At 46.9% G+C, this 17,078-nt stretch overlaps 1 protein-coding gene across 1 annotated transcript in view; it reads right to left on the bottom strand.

Annotated features, from left to right (window-relative positions):
• LOC144673071 (sphingosine-1-phosphate phosphatase 2-like) overlaps nt 1–7,069 on the bottom strand; it is a gene marked incomplete at its 3' end in the record, with an annotated part of 146,147 nt that extends 139,078 nt beyond the window's left edge. Inside the window, exon 1 of the mRNA XM_078535066.1 lies at nt 6,866–7,069. Within this exon, the coding sequence (XP_078391192.1) occupies nt 6,866–7,054 (189 nt within the window). The remainder of the gene's footprint in view (nt 1–6,865) is intronic.
• Between the last annotated feature and the right edge of the window lie 10,009 nt (nt 7,070–17,078).

The raw sequence follows: 17,078 nt of genomic DNA, 5'->3' as shown, positions 1-17,078 counted from the left end.
AGCAGGAGCACTGTCCAATTTCCACTCTCCCTAACGCAGAGGTCACTGGACAATGAGCAGGAGCCCTGTCCAATTTCCCCTCTCCCTAACACAGAGATGACTGGACAGAGAGCAGGAGCTGTGTCTAAATTCCCCTCTCCCTAACACAGAGATCACTGGACAGTGAGCAGGAGCCCTGTCCAATTTCCGCTCTCCCTTACAGAGAGATCACTGGACAGTGAGAAGGAACCCTGTCCAATTTCCCCTCTCCCTAACACAGAGATCACTGGACAATGAGCAGGAGCCCTGTCCAATTTCCCTTCTCCCTAACACAGAGATCACTGGACAGTGAGTACGAGTCCTGTCCAATTTCCGCTCTCCCTAAAACAGAGATCACTGGACAGAGAGAAGGAACAACGTCAATTTCCCCTTTACCTAATATGGAGATCTCTGGACAGTGAGAAGTAACAATGTCCAATTTCCCTTTTATCTAACACGGCGATCAATGGACAATGAGAAGGAACAATGTCCAATTTGCCTTTTCCCTATCGCAGAGATCACTGGAGAGTGACCAGGAGCCCTGTCCAATTTCCCCTCTCCCTAACACAGAGATCACTGGACAGAGAGAAGGAGCCCTGTCCAATTTCCCCTCTCCCTTACATAGAGATCACTTGACAGTGAGCAGGAGGCCTGTCCAATGTCCCCTCACCCTCACACAGAGATCACTGGACAGAGAGTTGGAGCCCTGTCCAATTTCCCCTCTCCCTAACACAGAGATCACTCACAGAGAGAAGGAGCCCTGTCCAATTTCCATTCTCCCTAACAGAGAGATCACTGGACAGTGAGAAGCAACCCTGTCCACTTTCCCCTCTCCCTAACACAGAGATCACTGGACAGTGAGAAGCTGCCCTGTCCAATTTCGCCTCTCCCTCAAACAGAGATCACTGGACAGTGATCAGGAGCCCTGTCCAATTTCCCCTATCGCTAACACAGAGATCACTGGACAGAGAGAAGGAACCCTGTCCAACTTCCCCTCTCCCTACCACAGAGATCACTGGACAGTGAGCAGGTGCCCTGACCAATTTCCCCTCTCCCTAACACAGAGATCACTGGACAGTGAACAGGAGCCCTGTCCAAATTCCCCTCTCCCTAACACAGAGACCACTGGATAGTGAGCAGGAGCACTGTCCAATTTCCCCTCCCCATAACACAGAGATCACTGGACAGTGAGCAGGAGCCCTGACCAATTTACCCTCTTCCTAACGCAGAGATCACTGGACAGTGAGCAGGAGCCCTGTCCAATTTCCCCTCTCCCTAACACAGAGATCACTGGACATTGAGAAGGAACCCTCTCCAATTTCCCCTCTCCCTCACACAGAGATCACGGGATAGTGAGCAGCTGCCCTGTCCAATTTCGCCTCTCCCTCAAACAGAGATCACTGGACAGTGAGCAGGAGCCCTGCCCAATTTCCCCTAACGCTAACACAGAGATCACTGGACAGTGAGCAGGAGCCCTGTCCAATTTGCCCTCTCTCTAACACAGAGATCACTGGACAGTGAGCAAGAGCACTGTCCAATTTCCACTCTCCCTAACGCAGAGGTCACTGGACTGTGAGAAGGAGCCCTGTCCAATTTCCCCTCTCCCTAACACAGAGATCACTGGACAGTGAACAGGAGCCCTGTCCAATTTCTCCTCTCCCTAACACAGAGATGACTGGACAGAGAGCAGGAGCTGTGTCTACATTCCCCTCTCCATAACACAGAGATCATTGGAAGTGAGCAGGAGCCCTGACCAATTTCCCCTCTCCCTAACACAGAGATCACTGGACAGTGAGAAGGAACCCTGTCCAATTTCCCCTCTCCATAACACAGATATCATTGGAAATGAGCAGGAGCCCTGACCAATTTCCCCTCTCCCTAACACAGAGATCACTGGACAGAGAGAAGGAGCCCTGTCCAATTTCCCCTCTCCCTAAAACAGAGATCACTGGACAGTGAGCAGGAGCCCTGACCAATTTCCCCTCTCCCTAACACAGAGATCACTGGACACAGTGAAGGAGCCCTGTCCAATTTCTCCTCTCCCTATCACAGAGATTACTGGAAAATGAACTGGAGCCCTGTCCAATTTCCCCTCTCCCTAACACAGAGATCACTGGACAGTGAGTAGTAGCCCTGTCCAATTTCCCCTCTGTCTAACACAGAGATCACTGGACAGAGAGAAGGAACAATGTCAATTTCCCCTTTACCTAATATGGAGATCACTGGACAGTGAGAAGGAACAATGTTCAATTTCCCTTTTGTCTAACACGGCGATCACTGGACAGTGAGAAGCAACATTGTCCAATTTGCCTTATCCCTATCGCAGAGATCACTGGAGAGTGACCAGGAGCCCTGTCCAACTTCCCCTCTCACTAACACAGAGATCACTGGACAGTGAGCAGGACCCCTGTCCAATTTCGCCTCTCCCTAACAGAGAGATCACTGGACAGTGAGAAGGAACCCTGTCCAATTTCTCATCTCCCTAACACAGAGATCACTGGACAGTGAGCAGGAGCCCTGACCAATTTCCCCTCACCCTAACATAGAGATCACTGGACAGAGAGAAGGAGCCCTGTCCAGTTTCCCCTCTCACTAACACAGAGATCACTGGACAGTGAGCAGGAGCCCTGACCAATTTCCCCTCTCCCTAACACAGAGATCATTGGACAAAGTGAAGGAGCCATGTTCAATTTCCCCTCTCCCTAACACAGAGATCACTGGACAGAGAGTAGGAGCCCTGTCCAATTTCTCCTCTCTCTAACACAGAGATCACTGGACAGAGAGTTGGAGCCCTGTCCAATTTCCCCTCTCCCTTACATAGAGATCACTTGACAGTGAGCAGGAGGCCTGTCCAATGTCCCATCTCCCTAACACAGAGATCACTGGACAGTGAGCCCTGTCCAATTTCCCCTCTCCCTAACACTGAGATCACTGGACAGTTGGAAGGTTCAATGTCCAATTTGCCTTTACCCTACCGCAGAGATCACTGGAGAGTGACCAGGAGCCCTGTCCAATTTCCGCTCTCCGTAACAGAGAGATCACTGGACAATGCTTAGGAGCCCTGTCCAATTACCCCTCTCCCTAACAGAGAGATTACTGGACAGTGAGCAGGAGCACTGTCCAATTTCCACTCTCCCTAACGCAGAGGTCACTGGACAGTGCGAAGGAGCCCTGTCCAATTTCCCCTCTCCCTAACACAGAGATCACTGGACAGTGTACAGGAGCCCTGTCCAATTTCTCCTCTCCCTAACACAGAGATGACTGGACAGAGAGCAGGAGCTGTGTCTAAATTCCCCTCTCCCTAACACAGAGATCACTGGACAGTGAGCAGGAGCCCTGTCCAATTTCCGCTCTCCCTTACAGAGAGATCACTGGACCGTGAGTAGGAGCCCTGTCCAATTTCCCCTCTCCCTAACACAGAGATCACTGGACAATGAGCAGGACCCCTGTGCAATTTCACCGTCCCTATCACACAGATCACTGGACAATGAACAGGAGCCCTGTCCAATTTCCCCTCTCCCTAACACAGAGATCACTGGACAGAGAGAAGGAACAATGTCAATTTTCCCTTTACCTAATATGGAGAACACTGGACAGTGAGAAGGAACAATGTCCAATTTCCCTTTTATCTAACACGGCGATCACTGGACAGTGAGAAGGAACAATGTCCAATTTGCCTTTTCCCTGTCGCAGAGATCACTGGAGAGTGACCAGGAGCCCTGTCCAATTTCCCCTCTCCCTAACACAGAGATCTCTGGACAGTGAGCAGTAGCCCTGAGCAACTTCGCCTCTCCCTCACACAGAGATCACTGGACAGAGAGAAGGAGCCCTGTCCAATTTCCCCTCACTCTAACACAGAGATCACTGGACAGTGAGCAGGAGCCCTGACCAATTTCCCCTCTCCCTAACACAGAGATCACTTGACAGTGAGCAGTCCCCCTGTCCAATTTCCCCTCTCCATAACACAGAGATCACTGGACAGTGAGCAGGAGCGCTGTCCAATTTCCCCTCTCCCTAACACAGAGATCACTGGACAGAGAGTAGGAACCCTGTCCAATTTCTCCTCTCCCTAACACAGAGATCACTGGACAGTGAGCAGGAGCCCTGTCCAATTTCCCCTCTCCCTAACACAGAGATCACTTGACAGTGAGCAGTCCCCCTGTCCAATTTCCCCTCTCCCTAACACAGAGATCACTGGACAGTGAGAAGGAACCCTGTGCAATTTCTCCTCTCCCTAACACAGAGATCACTGGACAGTGAGAAGGAACCCTGTGCAATTTCCCCTCTCCCAAACACAGAGATCACTGGACAGTGAGCAGGAGATGGAAGCCTCATCGAATTTTCTTATCCCCAACGCCATGTGGGGCCCAGTGTTCAGCCTTAAATCAGCTCCCTGAACACGTTGGGGAATTGGACCTGACCATTGCCTCTGTACCACTCTCCAGCTTTTTTTTTTCCCCTATGGTATCTTTATATGATATGAGTGATGCTTTAAAACAGAAAGACTTGCATTTAGATAGCACCTTTCACGACATCATGGCATTCCAAAATGTTTTACAATCAAGGCAATACTTTTGAATCACAGTCCCTGTCATACTGGGAATGTGGCAACCATCTTGCGCAGAGCAAGCTCCCACAGTAGCAACGTGACAATGATCAGATAACCTGTGTTACTAATCTTGGCAGGGGGATAAATATTAACCAGGCCACGGGGAGAAGTTTCCTGCTCACTTTCAAATAGTGCCTTGGTCTATTTTACATTACCCGAGAGTACAGATATGGACTCAGTTTAATATCTCATCCAGAAGACAACACCTCTGACAGTGTAGCACTCCCTCAGTACTATACGGGGGCATGGATTTTGCACCCAAGTCTTGAGAACAACCTTCTGGCTCCAAGATAAGAGTGTTACCCACGGAGTCACAATTGAGACAGCTAAAATGAATGAATGTACCTTATCATCATCAAAACCTTCAGCTCCTTGCCAAAGCTTTGTGTGGACAAGACTGTGAGGGAAGACAGGATATCATACATTAGTGTCACTTCAGAAACTGCTGGATAATCAGGATCCTGATACTGGACAACCAGGAACTAAAGGTGGCTCTGCCCTAGAACAGCCACCTCACCTGGCTCTTCCCTCATCTCAATAGCTGGGTCTCATGCTAATGAGGCAACGTTAAACATTTTGAATATATGTCAGCAGGAGTTAATAGCACAACATGCACAAACTTCCATTCTCCAACGTGTTTCTGGGTTTATAGAATAGTTGCAGGAGATTGGAGCCTTTCCCTGTGAGGATGAGAGAGGAGACCAATGCCCATATGCAGGCTGGCACCTCACCTCACCAGCATTGGGCGAATCCCACCCTCCTAACCCCATCATCATTAAAGGTACCAGTGCACTCCACAGGCTTGAGTACATAATCCAGGCTGATGTTCCCAGTGCAGTACTGAGGGAGTGCTGCATTGTCAAAGGTGCTGTCTTTTGGATGATACATTAAACCGAGGTCCTGTCTACCCTCTCAGGGGCACGAGAAAGATCCCATTATACTATTTTGAAGAAGAGTGGGGGAGTGTCCTGGTCAATATTTATCCCTCAACCAACATCGCAAAAACAGATTCCCTGGCCATTATCGCATTGCTGTTTGTGGGAGCTTGCTGTGTACATATTGGCTACATTTCAACAGTGACAACAATTCAAAACTTACTTCATGACAGTAAGGTGCTTTGGGGTGTCCTGAGGTGATGAAAGATGCTTTATAAATGCAAGTTCGTCCTTTTTTGCTATCATCCCATCTAGAGCCATTTTCAATGAGGAAATAGGGGCCTCGTCTCCATTCCGACACTGGACTGAGATCAAACTGTGAGATATCACTGGGTACTTGCTATACACCTGAGGGAATTGAAGTGTTTGTGCTGAATGCTTGGCACAATTCACTCCTGATGTCCAGGAGGGTGCTTAGTCACACTGCAAGGAAACCTGGTGCCAATGCTCAAACACCAGGCTACGCTATAGGTGACTGCAGTGCACCTCCTGAAAGGAGTGGAGAGCGATTGAGGAAAGGGTTAGCCTTGACATTGACACCTTTCACTGTCCGATAGCCTCCTGTCACTCGCTAACTAAATTCGCAATAAGGAATAAGCACTCAGGTGAGGTACCAGTCATGGTGTCAAAGAATAGACCAGCAGAACAGCCTCAGAGAGGTGGGCTGAATGGCCTATTCCTCTGCTGATATTCAAAATAAAATGATCCCTTAACAATGGTTTATACATTTCCTGAGCTGTCTAAACCCCTCAGGGAATTATGAAAAGGTTTTGATCATTTTCCCCTTGGTATGCAGCTATGGCATAGGGCTATAGACCAGAGTCCAGTGCTCAGTGAGTGAGGTGGCTGGCTACAATCAAACGGAATCGGAGAGACCAGGCAACTCCAAGATTCACTCCCTGCCCAGTGTGGAGTCTGAGGAACTGAGGCAAGGAAGGAATAGCAGTAAGAAAATACAGACAAATATTAACCCTATCCAGGCGGCCCAGGCTCTGTAGAGCTGTGTGGTGCACCCAGCCCTATTCAACTGCAGAAGGCATTACAGCTTCCATCCACAGGAGTTACTGGACCCTCCCCTTCCTCTTCCCGGGGCACTGAGGCCAATTGAGACACACCTGTGTGAGTTCCCAGGGCAGACTGACTGTCGGAATCCGGATCCTCCCCTACCTGTACTGTTTCCCTCATCCTGCAGACATTTTTCAGCCAAGCGGGGCGGCTTTAAAGTGCCGGGGAGCGGGTCTACCCCTTGGAGTCTGAGTAAAAGTCAAGAACCGGCTCCACTGCCGGGAGGCGGTGCACTCACCGGAGCTCCCGAGACGGTGCCGTTGTTTTGGGTGTTGACCTGGTCTCTGCACGCTGCACTGTGGGACCGGGCTGGGGAAACTGGCTGTGCCTGTCTGTCAGCTCCTGGGGGGAGCAGACTGAGGCCACACAGCCGCTGGAACTGAGCCACCAGCTCCGGACCCCGCAGTCTATTCAGCAACTCGGCCATGTCACGCCTGGTGCAATGGGGAGGGGTGGAGACTGGGAATGGACCGCCGGGCAGGAACCTGCTGCTCACCTGGGCTTACCTGCACAGGTATCACGTGCACAGGTAGCTGGCCTGTGTATTGGTGCTGCAGGGCTGGGAGGCGGTGTCTGGACATCACGATTGACAGTTCACAGGGGAAACAGCAGCGAACTGAGCTCAAACTCCACAGGCAGAGACAAAGGTCACTTTGACAATCAAACCCAGGGCTTTTCTATGGCCGAGGGCCGAGATGGGAACATCTTTACGGGGTTATAACCGGCAATGTTCTAGCCCTATATTGTATCCAATATTGCTACATCCTATATATTCCATAATATTATATCCCATAGGGCTTTACACTATAGTATATGTTGTTATTCCTTCGCGGGATGTGAACTTCGCTGGAAAGGCAAATATTTATTGCCCATGTCTAATTGCCCTTGAGAAGGTGGTGGTGAGCTGTCTTCTTGAACCGCTGCAGTCCATGTGGTGTAGGTACACCCACAGTGCTGTTAGGGAGGGAGTTCCAGGATTTTGATCCAGTGACAGTGAAGGAACGGCGATATATTTCCAAGTCAGGATGGTGAGTGACTTGGAGAGGAACTTGCAGGCGGTGGTGTTCCCAAGTGTCAGCTGCCCTTGTCCTTCTAGATGGTAGCGGTCATGGGTTTGGAAGGTGCTGCTGAAAGAGCCTTCGTGTATTGATGCAGTGCATCTTGTAGATGGTACACACTGCTGCTACTGTGTGTTGGTGGTGGAGGGAATGAATGTTGAAGGTGGTGAAATGATTACTGATCAAGTGGGCTGCTTTGTCCTGGACGGTGTCGAGCTTCTTGAATGTTGTGGGAGCTGCACTCATCCAGGCAAGTGGGGAGTATTCCATCGCACTCCTGACTTGTGCCTTGTAGATGGTGGACAGGATTTGGGGAGTCAGGAGGCGAGTTACTCGCTGCAGGATTCCTAGCCTCTGACCTGCTCTTGTAGCCACAGTATTGATATGGCTAGTCCAGTTCAGTTTCTGGTCAATGGTAACCCCCAGGATGTTGATAGTGGGGAATTCAGTGATGGCAATGCCATTGAACATCGAGGGACGATGGTTGGATTCTCTCTTGTTGGAGATGGTCATTGCCTGGTACTTGGCGTGAATGTTACTTGCCACTTGTCAGCCCAGGTCTGGATATTGTCCAGTTCTTGCTGAAATTGGGCATGAACTGTTTTATTATCTGAAGAGTCATGAACACTGGGAAATCATCAGCAAGCATTCCCGCTTCTGATTCCAGTTCTGAAGGAGAGTCATGTTGGACTTGAAACATCCATTGTTCCTCTTTCCACAGATGCTGCCAGACCTGCTGGGGTTTTCCAGAATGTTCTGTTTTTATTATAAACTAAGTGCAGGTTTGGACTGCCCATTATAGAGAGAATATGAAAGCCACAGAGAGACCAGAGTGTAGATTCACCAGGAAGATGCTAGGGTTGAGAAACTGTAACTTAGCAGAGAGGGTTAAGAGGAGATTTAATAGCGACGTTTAAAAATATGAAAGGTTTTGGTGGAGTGAATAAGGAATGATTATTGAATTTGGTTGAGGAGTCAGCGTTAGAATGAGGAGGGAGTTCAAGAAAAGTCCTTTTAGGTAACAGGTTGTGGGAACATGGTATGTTTTCCCTCAGGGAGTGGCAGAGACAAAAACTACTGCATCCTTCATGGGAAACTTGGGCAAAAAGTGGAAACAGAGAAAGTCTGGCAGTTACAGGGAGGGATTGGGGCAGTGGGCTAGTTTTGGATTGCTTTAGCAAAGTGTTGGCACAGATAAAATTGGGCTGAGTGGTCTCCTGGTGTAGTGTAAACTTCTATGGTTATATACGCACACAGACAAACACGTGTACACACTCACAAAGAGTGTACATCCTTTCACTCCTACCAGCACAGGCACAAGTTGAAATCCTATTTACTTGTTTAAGACGATGTGAAGAATTTACATATTTAAATTGTTTTTTTCATTTTCTCAGCCACAACATTGCTCCGTCTATATGGTTTTATTGACTTCTATGCCCTTCAGAGTTTATTTTGCATAAGGTGGGGAGAAGACAGTTTCTAGGACACAAGAGGAACTAAAGAGGGATCGCGAAACCAAGGAAAACAATTTTTCAAAGGAATGCAGAGCAAAGGGGAGCAAAAATAGTGATCTCCTGAAACACACACAGAATTTCTGAAGGTAGGCAGCTCAGGGGAGCCCAGTCAGATCCTTCAGGGAGCCACCCAAAACTATCTTCCCTGCAGGATTATAGTAGTGTCACAACTGGGTCCAACAGCGCCATCTGCCAATTGCACCCACAACCTGCAGCCTATGCTATCCACTCCCATCTCACTCCACTCACAGCCCTCGCTCATTGTTCTATTTCTTGTTGTGATCAGTTTAGGGACTATTTTTAAGCATTTACCCTTCATACCCATAGCCACTATTTATTAACTTCAAAACACATGCAGAAATTCTGCCAAATTTCCCTGGTCCAGGAAAAATTCAGCCAAAGGAAGACTTGCATTTATATAGCGCTGTTCATGACACCGAGACGTCTCAAAGTGCCTTATAGTCAATTAAATATTTTTGAAGTATAGTCAGTGTTGGAATGTGTATTGACAGGTGGTCAAATAAAACCTTGGTTTATTTTAGTTTATTGGAATATAAGAATAGGAGGAGGACATTCAGCCCTTCAAATCTGTTCTGCTATTCGATTAGATCGTGGCTGATCTGTATCTCCAAACCATTCTTCTACCCCGGCTCCTCATCCCTTGATATCCTTATCCAACCAAAATCTACTAATCTCAGTCTCGAAAGTTTCAAATAGCACCCAGCATCCACAACATTTTAGGGGAGAGAGTTCCAGATTTCCATTCCCTTTTTGTGAAGGAGTCTTTCCAATCCCACTCCTGGAAAACCTAGCCTGATGTCGTAGATCTTATAGCCTCTTGTTCCCTCATCAGGGGAAATTGTTCGAATCCTTTTATCATTGTCATCATCTTGCTTAGATTAGCCTTCAACTCTGTTAAACTCAAGGGAGTAGCAATCAAGCTTATGCAACCTGTCCTCGTAAGTTAACCCTGTAAACCCTGGTATCATCCCGGGGAATCTGTGCCGCTCTCGCTCTGTGACCAGTGCAGCATTCCTGAGGTGCAGTGATCAAAAGAGAACACAGTTCTCCAATTGGAGGTTTAACCAACTGAAGCAAAATTCCCCATTTTTGTACTCCAACTCCTGGAGATCAAGGCCACGATCCTATTAGTGTCCCATTACTTGATGTACCTATGGACTAGTCTTTAGTGATTTTTGTACCTGGGCACTCAAATCCCTTAGCTCTTCCACAGTTCCTGGTGTGTCATCATTTAGAAAATATTCCGATTAGTGTTTCTCAGATCCAAAGTGGATAACCTCACACATTCCAACACCGAACTCCATCTGTCATAGTTTTGCTCACTCATTGTCTATGTTCTCTTTGTAACCTACTTCTCCCTTCCACACAACTTCCTGTGCCTTCTAATTTACTGTCACCGGCAAAACATCTATAAAACACACCAGTTCTTCATCCAAGTTACTGATATGGTGAAAGGTGTGATATAAAAACTGAGCATAGCACTCCAAGTTTTTCTAAACCTTTTTTCCAATGTTCTCTACTCCTGACCTGCAGCTTTGTTAGGTACCAATTCCTTTCAACTTCATGGTGGTGTAGTGGTAATCTCACTGGACTAGTAACCCAGAGGCACAGGCTAATCCTCTGAGAATATGGGTTCAGATCCCACAACAGCTGATAGAATTCTATTAGGTTTTTTTTAAAAATCTGCAGTACTCAGTAACAGTTACTGTGAAAATATCATTGATTGTTGTTAAAAACCCATACGGCTTGCTAATGAGAAATCTGCCATCCTTACCCGGTCTTGCCTACATATGACCCCAGACCCATATTACTCTTAGCAGACCGCTCAGTTCAAGGGCAGTTAGGTACGGGCAACAAAGGCTAGCTGCCCACATCCCACGAAGGATAAAATCACCGAAGCCCCCATCATCAACATTGATCAGAAACCTGGCATGTAGATACTGTGGCTACAAGGACAGGTCAAAGGTTGGGTATTCTGCAGTGAGTGTCTCATATCCTGACTCCCCCAAAACTTTTTCACCATCTAGAAGGCACAAGTCAGGAGTGTGATGGAATACTCGCCACTTGCCTGGATGAGTGCAGCTCCAACAACACTCAAGAAACTCAGTACTAACCAGGTCTAAGCATTCCACTTGTTTAACACCCCATTCACTGCCTGTGCACCATAGCTGGACTGTGTAAAATCTATGGGATGCACTGCAGCAACTCACCAAGGTTCCTTTCACAGCAGCGTCCAGACCTGCGATGTCTACCTAGAAAGACAAGGACGGCAAGTGTATGGGAACAGCATCACCTTCAAATCACACATGACCCTGACTTGGATATATACCATCCATTCCTTCACAGTCACTGGCTCAAAATCCTGCAACTCTATCACTAATAGCACCATGAGTGTACCTACACCACAGAGACTGCAGAGGTTCAAGAAGAGAGCAACTCACTTCCACCTTCTCCAGGGTAACTAGGAATGGGCAATAAATGCTGGCATTTCTGTAAATGAGTTTGTAAGTGTAAGACCCAGTCACCTGGAAGATGGTGAATATACCAAACTGGAGAAATAGTCGGGAAAATGAATCTCCGTTTTAGGGGTTTGAGTTTTTGAGGAAAGCCTGAAAATGCTTCCATGACTAAGCCTTGAACGAAGAATGTAAGGTATCAACTGGTAAAGGAAAGAGTAAATCCAGAACACTAATTCATGATGAGAAATACAGTCAATAGTTTCAAACTGGTGAAAGAGCCACTCGAGATTGATATTGATCAATACTTGGAATTGACTCCAGGTTAACCAGTGGGGTGAAATCGTTTGACTTGTTTAACAACCTGTAGGAAGGTGCGATGAAGACTCTCCGTTTATCCTTCTGAGTAGAATGGCCTTCCTCATTCTGTAGCTGGTTTATAGACTGTGGGGGCAGCATGCATGCAGACAGGTCTGTGTGTCAAATCTTCCCAGGCTGTGCAACCATAGAATTACACAGAACTTACAGCACAAAACAGGCTATTCAGCCTGTACCAGTCTATGTCAGTGCTTATGCTCCACACAAGCCTCCTCCCATCCTACTTCATCTAGCCCTATCAGCATAATGTTCTATTCCTTCTTCCTTCATTTACATAATCTAGCTTCCCCTTAAATACATCTATATTATTCGCCTTAACTACTCTTCGTAATAATGTCCACTGTCTTCCCACACTCTGGGTAATGAAGTTCCTCCTGAATGTCTTATTGGATTTATTAGTGACTATCTTATACGCATGGCCCCTAGTTTTAGTCTCCCCCACATGTGGGAACATCTTTTCTGCATGTAGCCTCCCAAATCCTTTTCCTAATCTTAAAGATTGTCATCGGGTCAGCACTCAGCCTGCTCTTCTCTAGAGGCAAGAGTTGCAGCTTATTCAATTTCTCCCGATCAGTATAACCTCTCAGTTCATTGCTTCATAAATGATTGAACTGGGGTAATCCAAGCCAGTTATTAAAAACCTATGTAAATTATAAAACAGGCTGAGCCTCAATACAAGGAAGAATAAAAGATTAATTCCTCTTTAATTACCTCATTGTCCGAACCTATTTTTCAAAACTCTATTTTTCAATGTTTCTCGGTAATATTCCCATTGCTCTCTATGCCCATCGTGCACCACACACACACACAACCCAGGGCAGCTTGCATCTTTCATTGGCGATGGAATGGTCGGTACTTGTACAAACAGAAAGAGTTCGATGGGTAGGAGTGACATCCACTATGTAACTGGCCTGCGCTGCATTCACTGATCTGAGCTGGAGTGGTAAACAGAGCAACATTATACCTCAGGGTCCCAGGGCCAGAGAAATATTGGTCATTGCCATTCACAAGAACGTCCACTTGGCAGATGTGTAAAAAGGACAAAACCACCCCAGGCTGTGATGCCCCTCAAAGTCGAATAGCCTGACACCACTCAGTGTCTGGGCTCACTTGTGGTCACTTGATTGTGGTAGCAGGGGGACACTTTGCTCAAATAGCCATTCCCCAGGTGAGATGCTAGATCTTGGCGATATTCAACTGTTGGGGCATCACAGTCAAGCTCAATTTGTCATCACCCGATGCTGCACACAGATTTCTGAGTCCTGTGCTGAGTAAACAGATCTGAGCCAGGAAATAGAATGGGTGCTTTAATCTTCCCCGGGTCAGACAAAGACCAAGACAACATACAAAACTAATGTGGGTTAAAAGACCAGCTGGCCTATCAGTCCTGCCCCTGATCATGATGGCCAGAACACCCTAACTAAACATTTCCCCTGCCCCCTAATCCCACTCCTGCCCCTCTTGCAGCCATGTAATCTCCTGGGGGAGGCAAAGATACAGTGAAAAGACCAATAAGGGAAAGAAAAACCCTGGAAAGTTATCTCCAACCAGACTCAGATGATGAGAGTCAGTTGAGGAGATCGCTTGGAATGAGTGTTGAGTTGGTGAATTCATTAACAAGCAGGGTGACTTCTCCTGCTCACTATCCAGCAGCCCAAAAACTGGAAATACAGCAGGGTTTGACAGCCAAGATAGGATGGAACCCAGCCCTCATGGTGACCAGGCCGGGAGGGGAGGATGTGGTGTAGTGGTAATGTGACCAGACTAGTCATCCAGAGGCCTAGTGACATGGGTTCAAATCCCACCACAGCAACTGGTGGGATTAATAAAATCTGGAATTGGAAAGTTAGTCTCAGCCAATGTGCTATCATCAATTGTCATAAAAACCCATCTGGTTCACTAATGTCCTTTAGGGAAGGAAATCTGCTGTCCTTACCTGGTCTGGCCTACATGTGACTCCAGACCCACAGTAATGTGGTTGACTCTGAAATGGCTTAGCAAGCTGCTCAGTTCAAGGGGCAGTTAAGGATGGTCCTTGTCAGCAGTACCCACAGCCCATGAGGGAAAAAATAAAGAAAAGACAACACATTGTTCAGGCCTGAGGAATGTGTGTTAAGAGACTCTGGGGTAAGAGATGCACCTGTTTGGGTGCAAGACTGATGTTGTATTCCCAGCTCTTGCTTGAACTGGTAGGCCTTAGGCTCACCAGAAACAAAACCTGATTTTAATAACTGGTGCTGGTTCTCATGCTGGATCCACAAGGGGATTTGGGAGGAGGGCAGCAATATTCCCCCCCAGCTCCATGAGGTAAAACCAACTCAGCACAGCAGGAAGATGAGTTACTGCAAGAAACACTTATTTTTTAGTAGTGGCCACAGCTATCCCACTGAAGCCTGAGCTCAGTCCAGTCCAGCGGGCCAATGTTGCTGTGGATTCCTTTAAAAGGTCTTTGTCCCTCATTTATGGAAGCAACATGGCATTGGATGTATTTAGGACAGAACTCCGTGAAACCCATAGAGAAAACAGGCAGCATGAGAATACATTTCAACCTGTCTATATCCTGGCTCAGTGATACCACTCTTACCCTGAATTAGAAAGTTATTGATTCAAGTCCTAGTCCAAGGACCTGAGTACATATCCAGGCCGACACTCCAGCACTGAGGGAGATGTCAAAGGTGCCATCTTTTGGATGAAACATTAAACTGAGGCCCCATCTCTTGCTGAGGTGAAATCAGATGACCCCAGGACTCTATTTTGAATAAAAGCAAGGGGGGCATCTCCTGGCTTCTTAGGTTAATATTTACTGCTCAACCAATATTGACGAAATAGATTGTCTGGTCATTATCATTTTGCTGTTTGTTGGAGCTTGCTGTGCGCAAATTGGCTGTCGAATTTCTTACATTACAGCATTGATTGCACTTCAACAGTACTTCATTGATTGTAAAGTGTCTAGGCAATTCCTGAGGAGCCGGAAGATGTTATATAATTTTCCTTCCTTCACTATGAAGCCTGAGTGGGTACATAACCTTGAACTGTTTCATGCTGTTGCAATTAGAGGGTGAATTGCTTCAGTGCCAGTGAGCACTGGATTATCATGCAATGCTGCTGTGTTATTCTGATAGGCACAGCCTCTATTTCAAGGCTCACCCTGGGCAAGGAACCGAATCAAATCTAAAGCTTTGGCATCAACAGGTGGGAGAATGAACTACTTGCCCCCCACCCCACCCCCAACCAACAGTGATACCCCTTACTTGTTCTCAGCTCCTGCCACACAGTGAGTGGTGAGTTACCTAGAGCCCTGTGTGAGGAGCTGAGTGGTTGAAAGCTAAGCCCTGGATCACTTAGTTTGGTGCCTGCTCCTTTTAAATAGATAATGTGGAGCTTATATCGGTGTGTCTAGTGAATAGTTAGACAGTATACAATATGACTCTCAACATCGCTAATCTAATAATTATTCACCGAGTGGACTGAAGCCCAGATTGTGCAAGAAATATAAGTTTCAATGTCTCTTAAAGGAGCATGCTTTAATCACTAAAGTATTTGGCAAACTTTTTTTTCACTGCCTAACAAGAGCTGGAAGAGTATTGGACCAAATTAATTAGTCACAATTCATGTAACCATTCATTGCATTGTGTTTTTGGAAATTAGAATAAAATGCCAGGGATTATTTTTCTTCTTCAGGGTAGAGTCTTTTTAATGGTCATCGGCCGTGTAAAAGTCCTTTTTACAGACCCTTTAAGAGAAGCTCTATCCCTTCGGAGTAACTCAGTGACATCTCTTTAAGAGTAATTCAATACCCGCTCATACTGCAATCCAAGCCGCTATTGGGAGCCTCCATAGCTTCAAATATATTAGGCTCTATCTGGAACATGGATTTTGACGGTTAAAGAATTCTATTTGACATTCCTGAATAATTTGCTCTGCACCACAAGCCTTTTCCATCAGAGATACAAAAATTTCAGCAATATTTCTACTTTCTCTATGAATTTTGCGCTCATCAACATGTTAGAGCTACAGAATTAGACCCTGCGCTACAGCATGAAAAAATCCCATAGCGGCATGGGAGTTAGTTATAGAGTGAACCTCCCTCTACACTGCCCCACCAAACACTCCCAGGGCAGGTACAGCATGGGGTTAGATACAGAGTAAACCTCCCTCTACACTGTCACCATCAAACACTCCCAGGGCAGGTACAGCACGGGGTTAGATACAGAGTAAAGCTCCCTCCACACTGTCCCCATCAAACACTCCCAGGATAGGTACAGCACGGGGTTAGATACAGAGTGAACCTCCCTGTACATTGTCCCCATCAAACACTCCCAGGACAGGTACAGCATGGGGTTAGATACAGAGTAAAGCTCCCTCTACATTGTCCCCATCAAACACTCCCAGGACAGGTACAGCACGGGGTTAGATACAGAGTAAAGCTCCCCCTACACTGTCCCCATCAAACACTCCCAGGGCAGGTACAGCACGGGGTTAGATACACAGTAAAACTCCCCCTACACTGTCCCCATCAAACACTCCCAGGACAGGTACAGCACGGGGTTAGATACAGAGTAAAGCTCCCTCTACACTGTCCCCATCAAACACTCCCAGGACAGGTACAGCACGGGGTTAGATATAGAGTAAAGCTCCCTCTACACTGTCCCCATCAAACACTCCCAGGACAGGTATTGCACAGGTTAGATACAAATTTAAGCACCCTCCATACTGTTCCATCAAACATTCACAACGCAGGTGCAGAGCAGGTTAGACACAGCGGAAAGTTCCCTCTACCTTTCCTAACAGGCACAACTTTTCTCATATTGTCTTTCCCTTTCCCATTTTCTCTTTCACTCTCCCTCCCTCTCCATCCCATTGCTCCCTCTCTTTTCCACATTCTCTCTCCTCCTTTTCCATGTCAAATCACAATTTCACCTCTGATTGTGAGAGGAATAAATAATTTGGGAAATTTTCCCAACTCACCCATTGTACCTGGTATTTCCTGGTGTCACCACAACTGCCCCCCACCACTGCCTCTC

Source organism: Cetorhinus maximus, unplaced genomic scaffold (genome assembly GCF_964194155.1).
Source record: "Cetorhinus maximus unplaced genomic scaffold, sCetMax3.hap1.1 HAP1_SCAFFOLD_243, whole genome shotgun sequence".
Lineage (NCBI taxonomy): Eukaryota > Metazoa > Chordata > Chondrichthyes > Lamniformes > Cetorhinidae > Cetorhinus > Cetorhinus maximus.
This window is presented reverse-complemented; position numbering and strand designations above follow the sequence as displayed.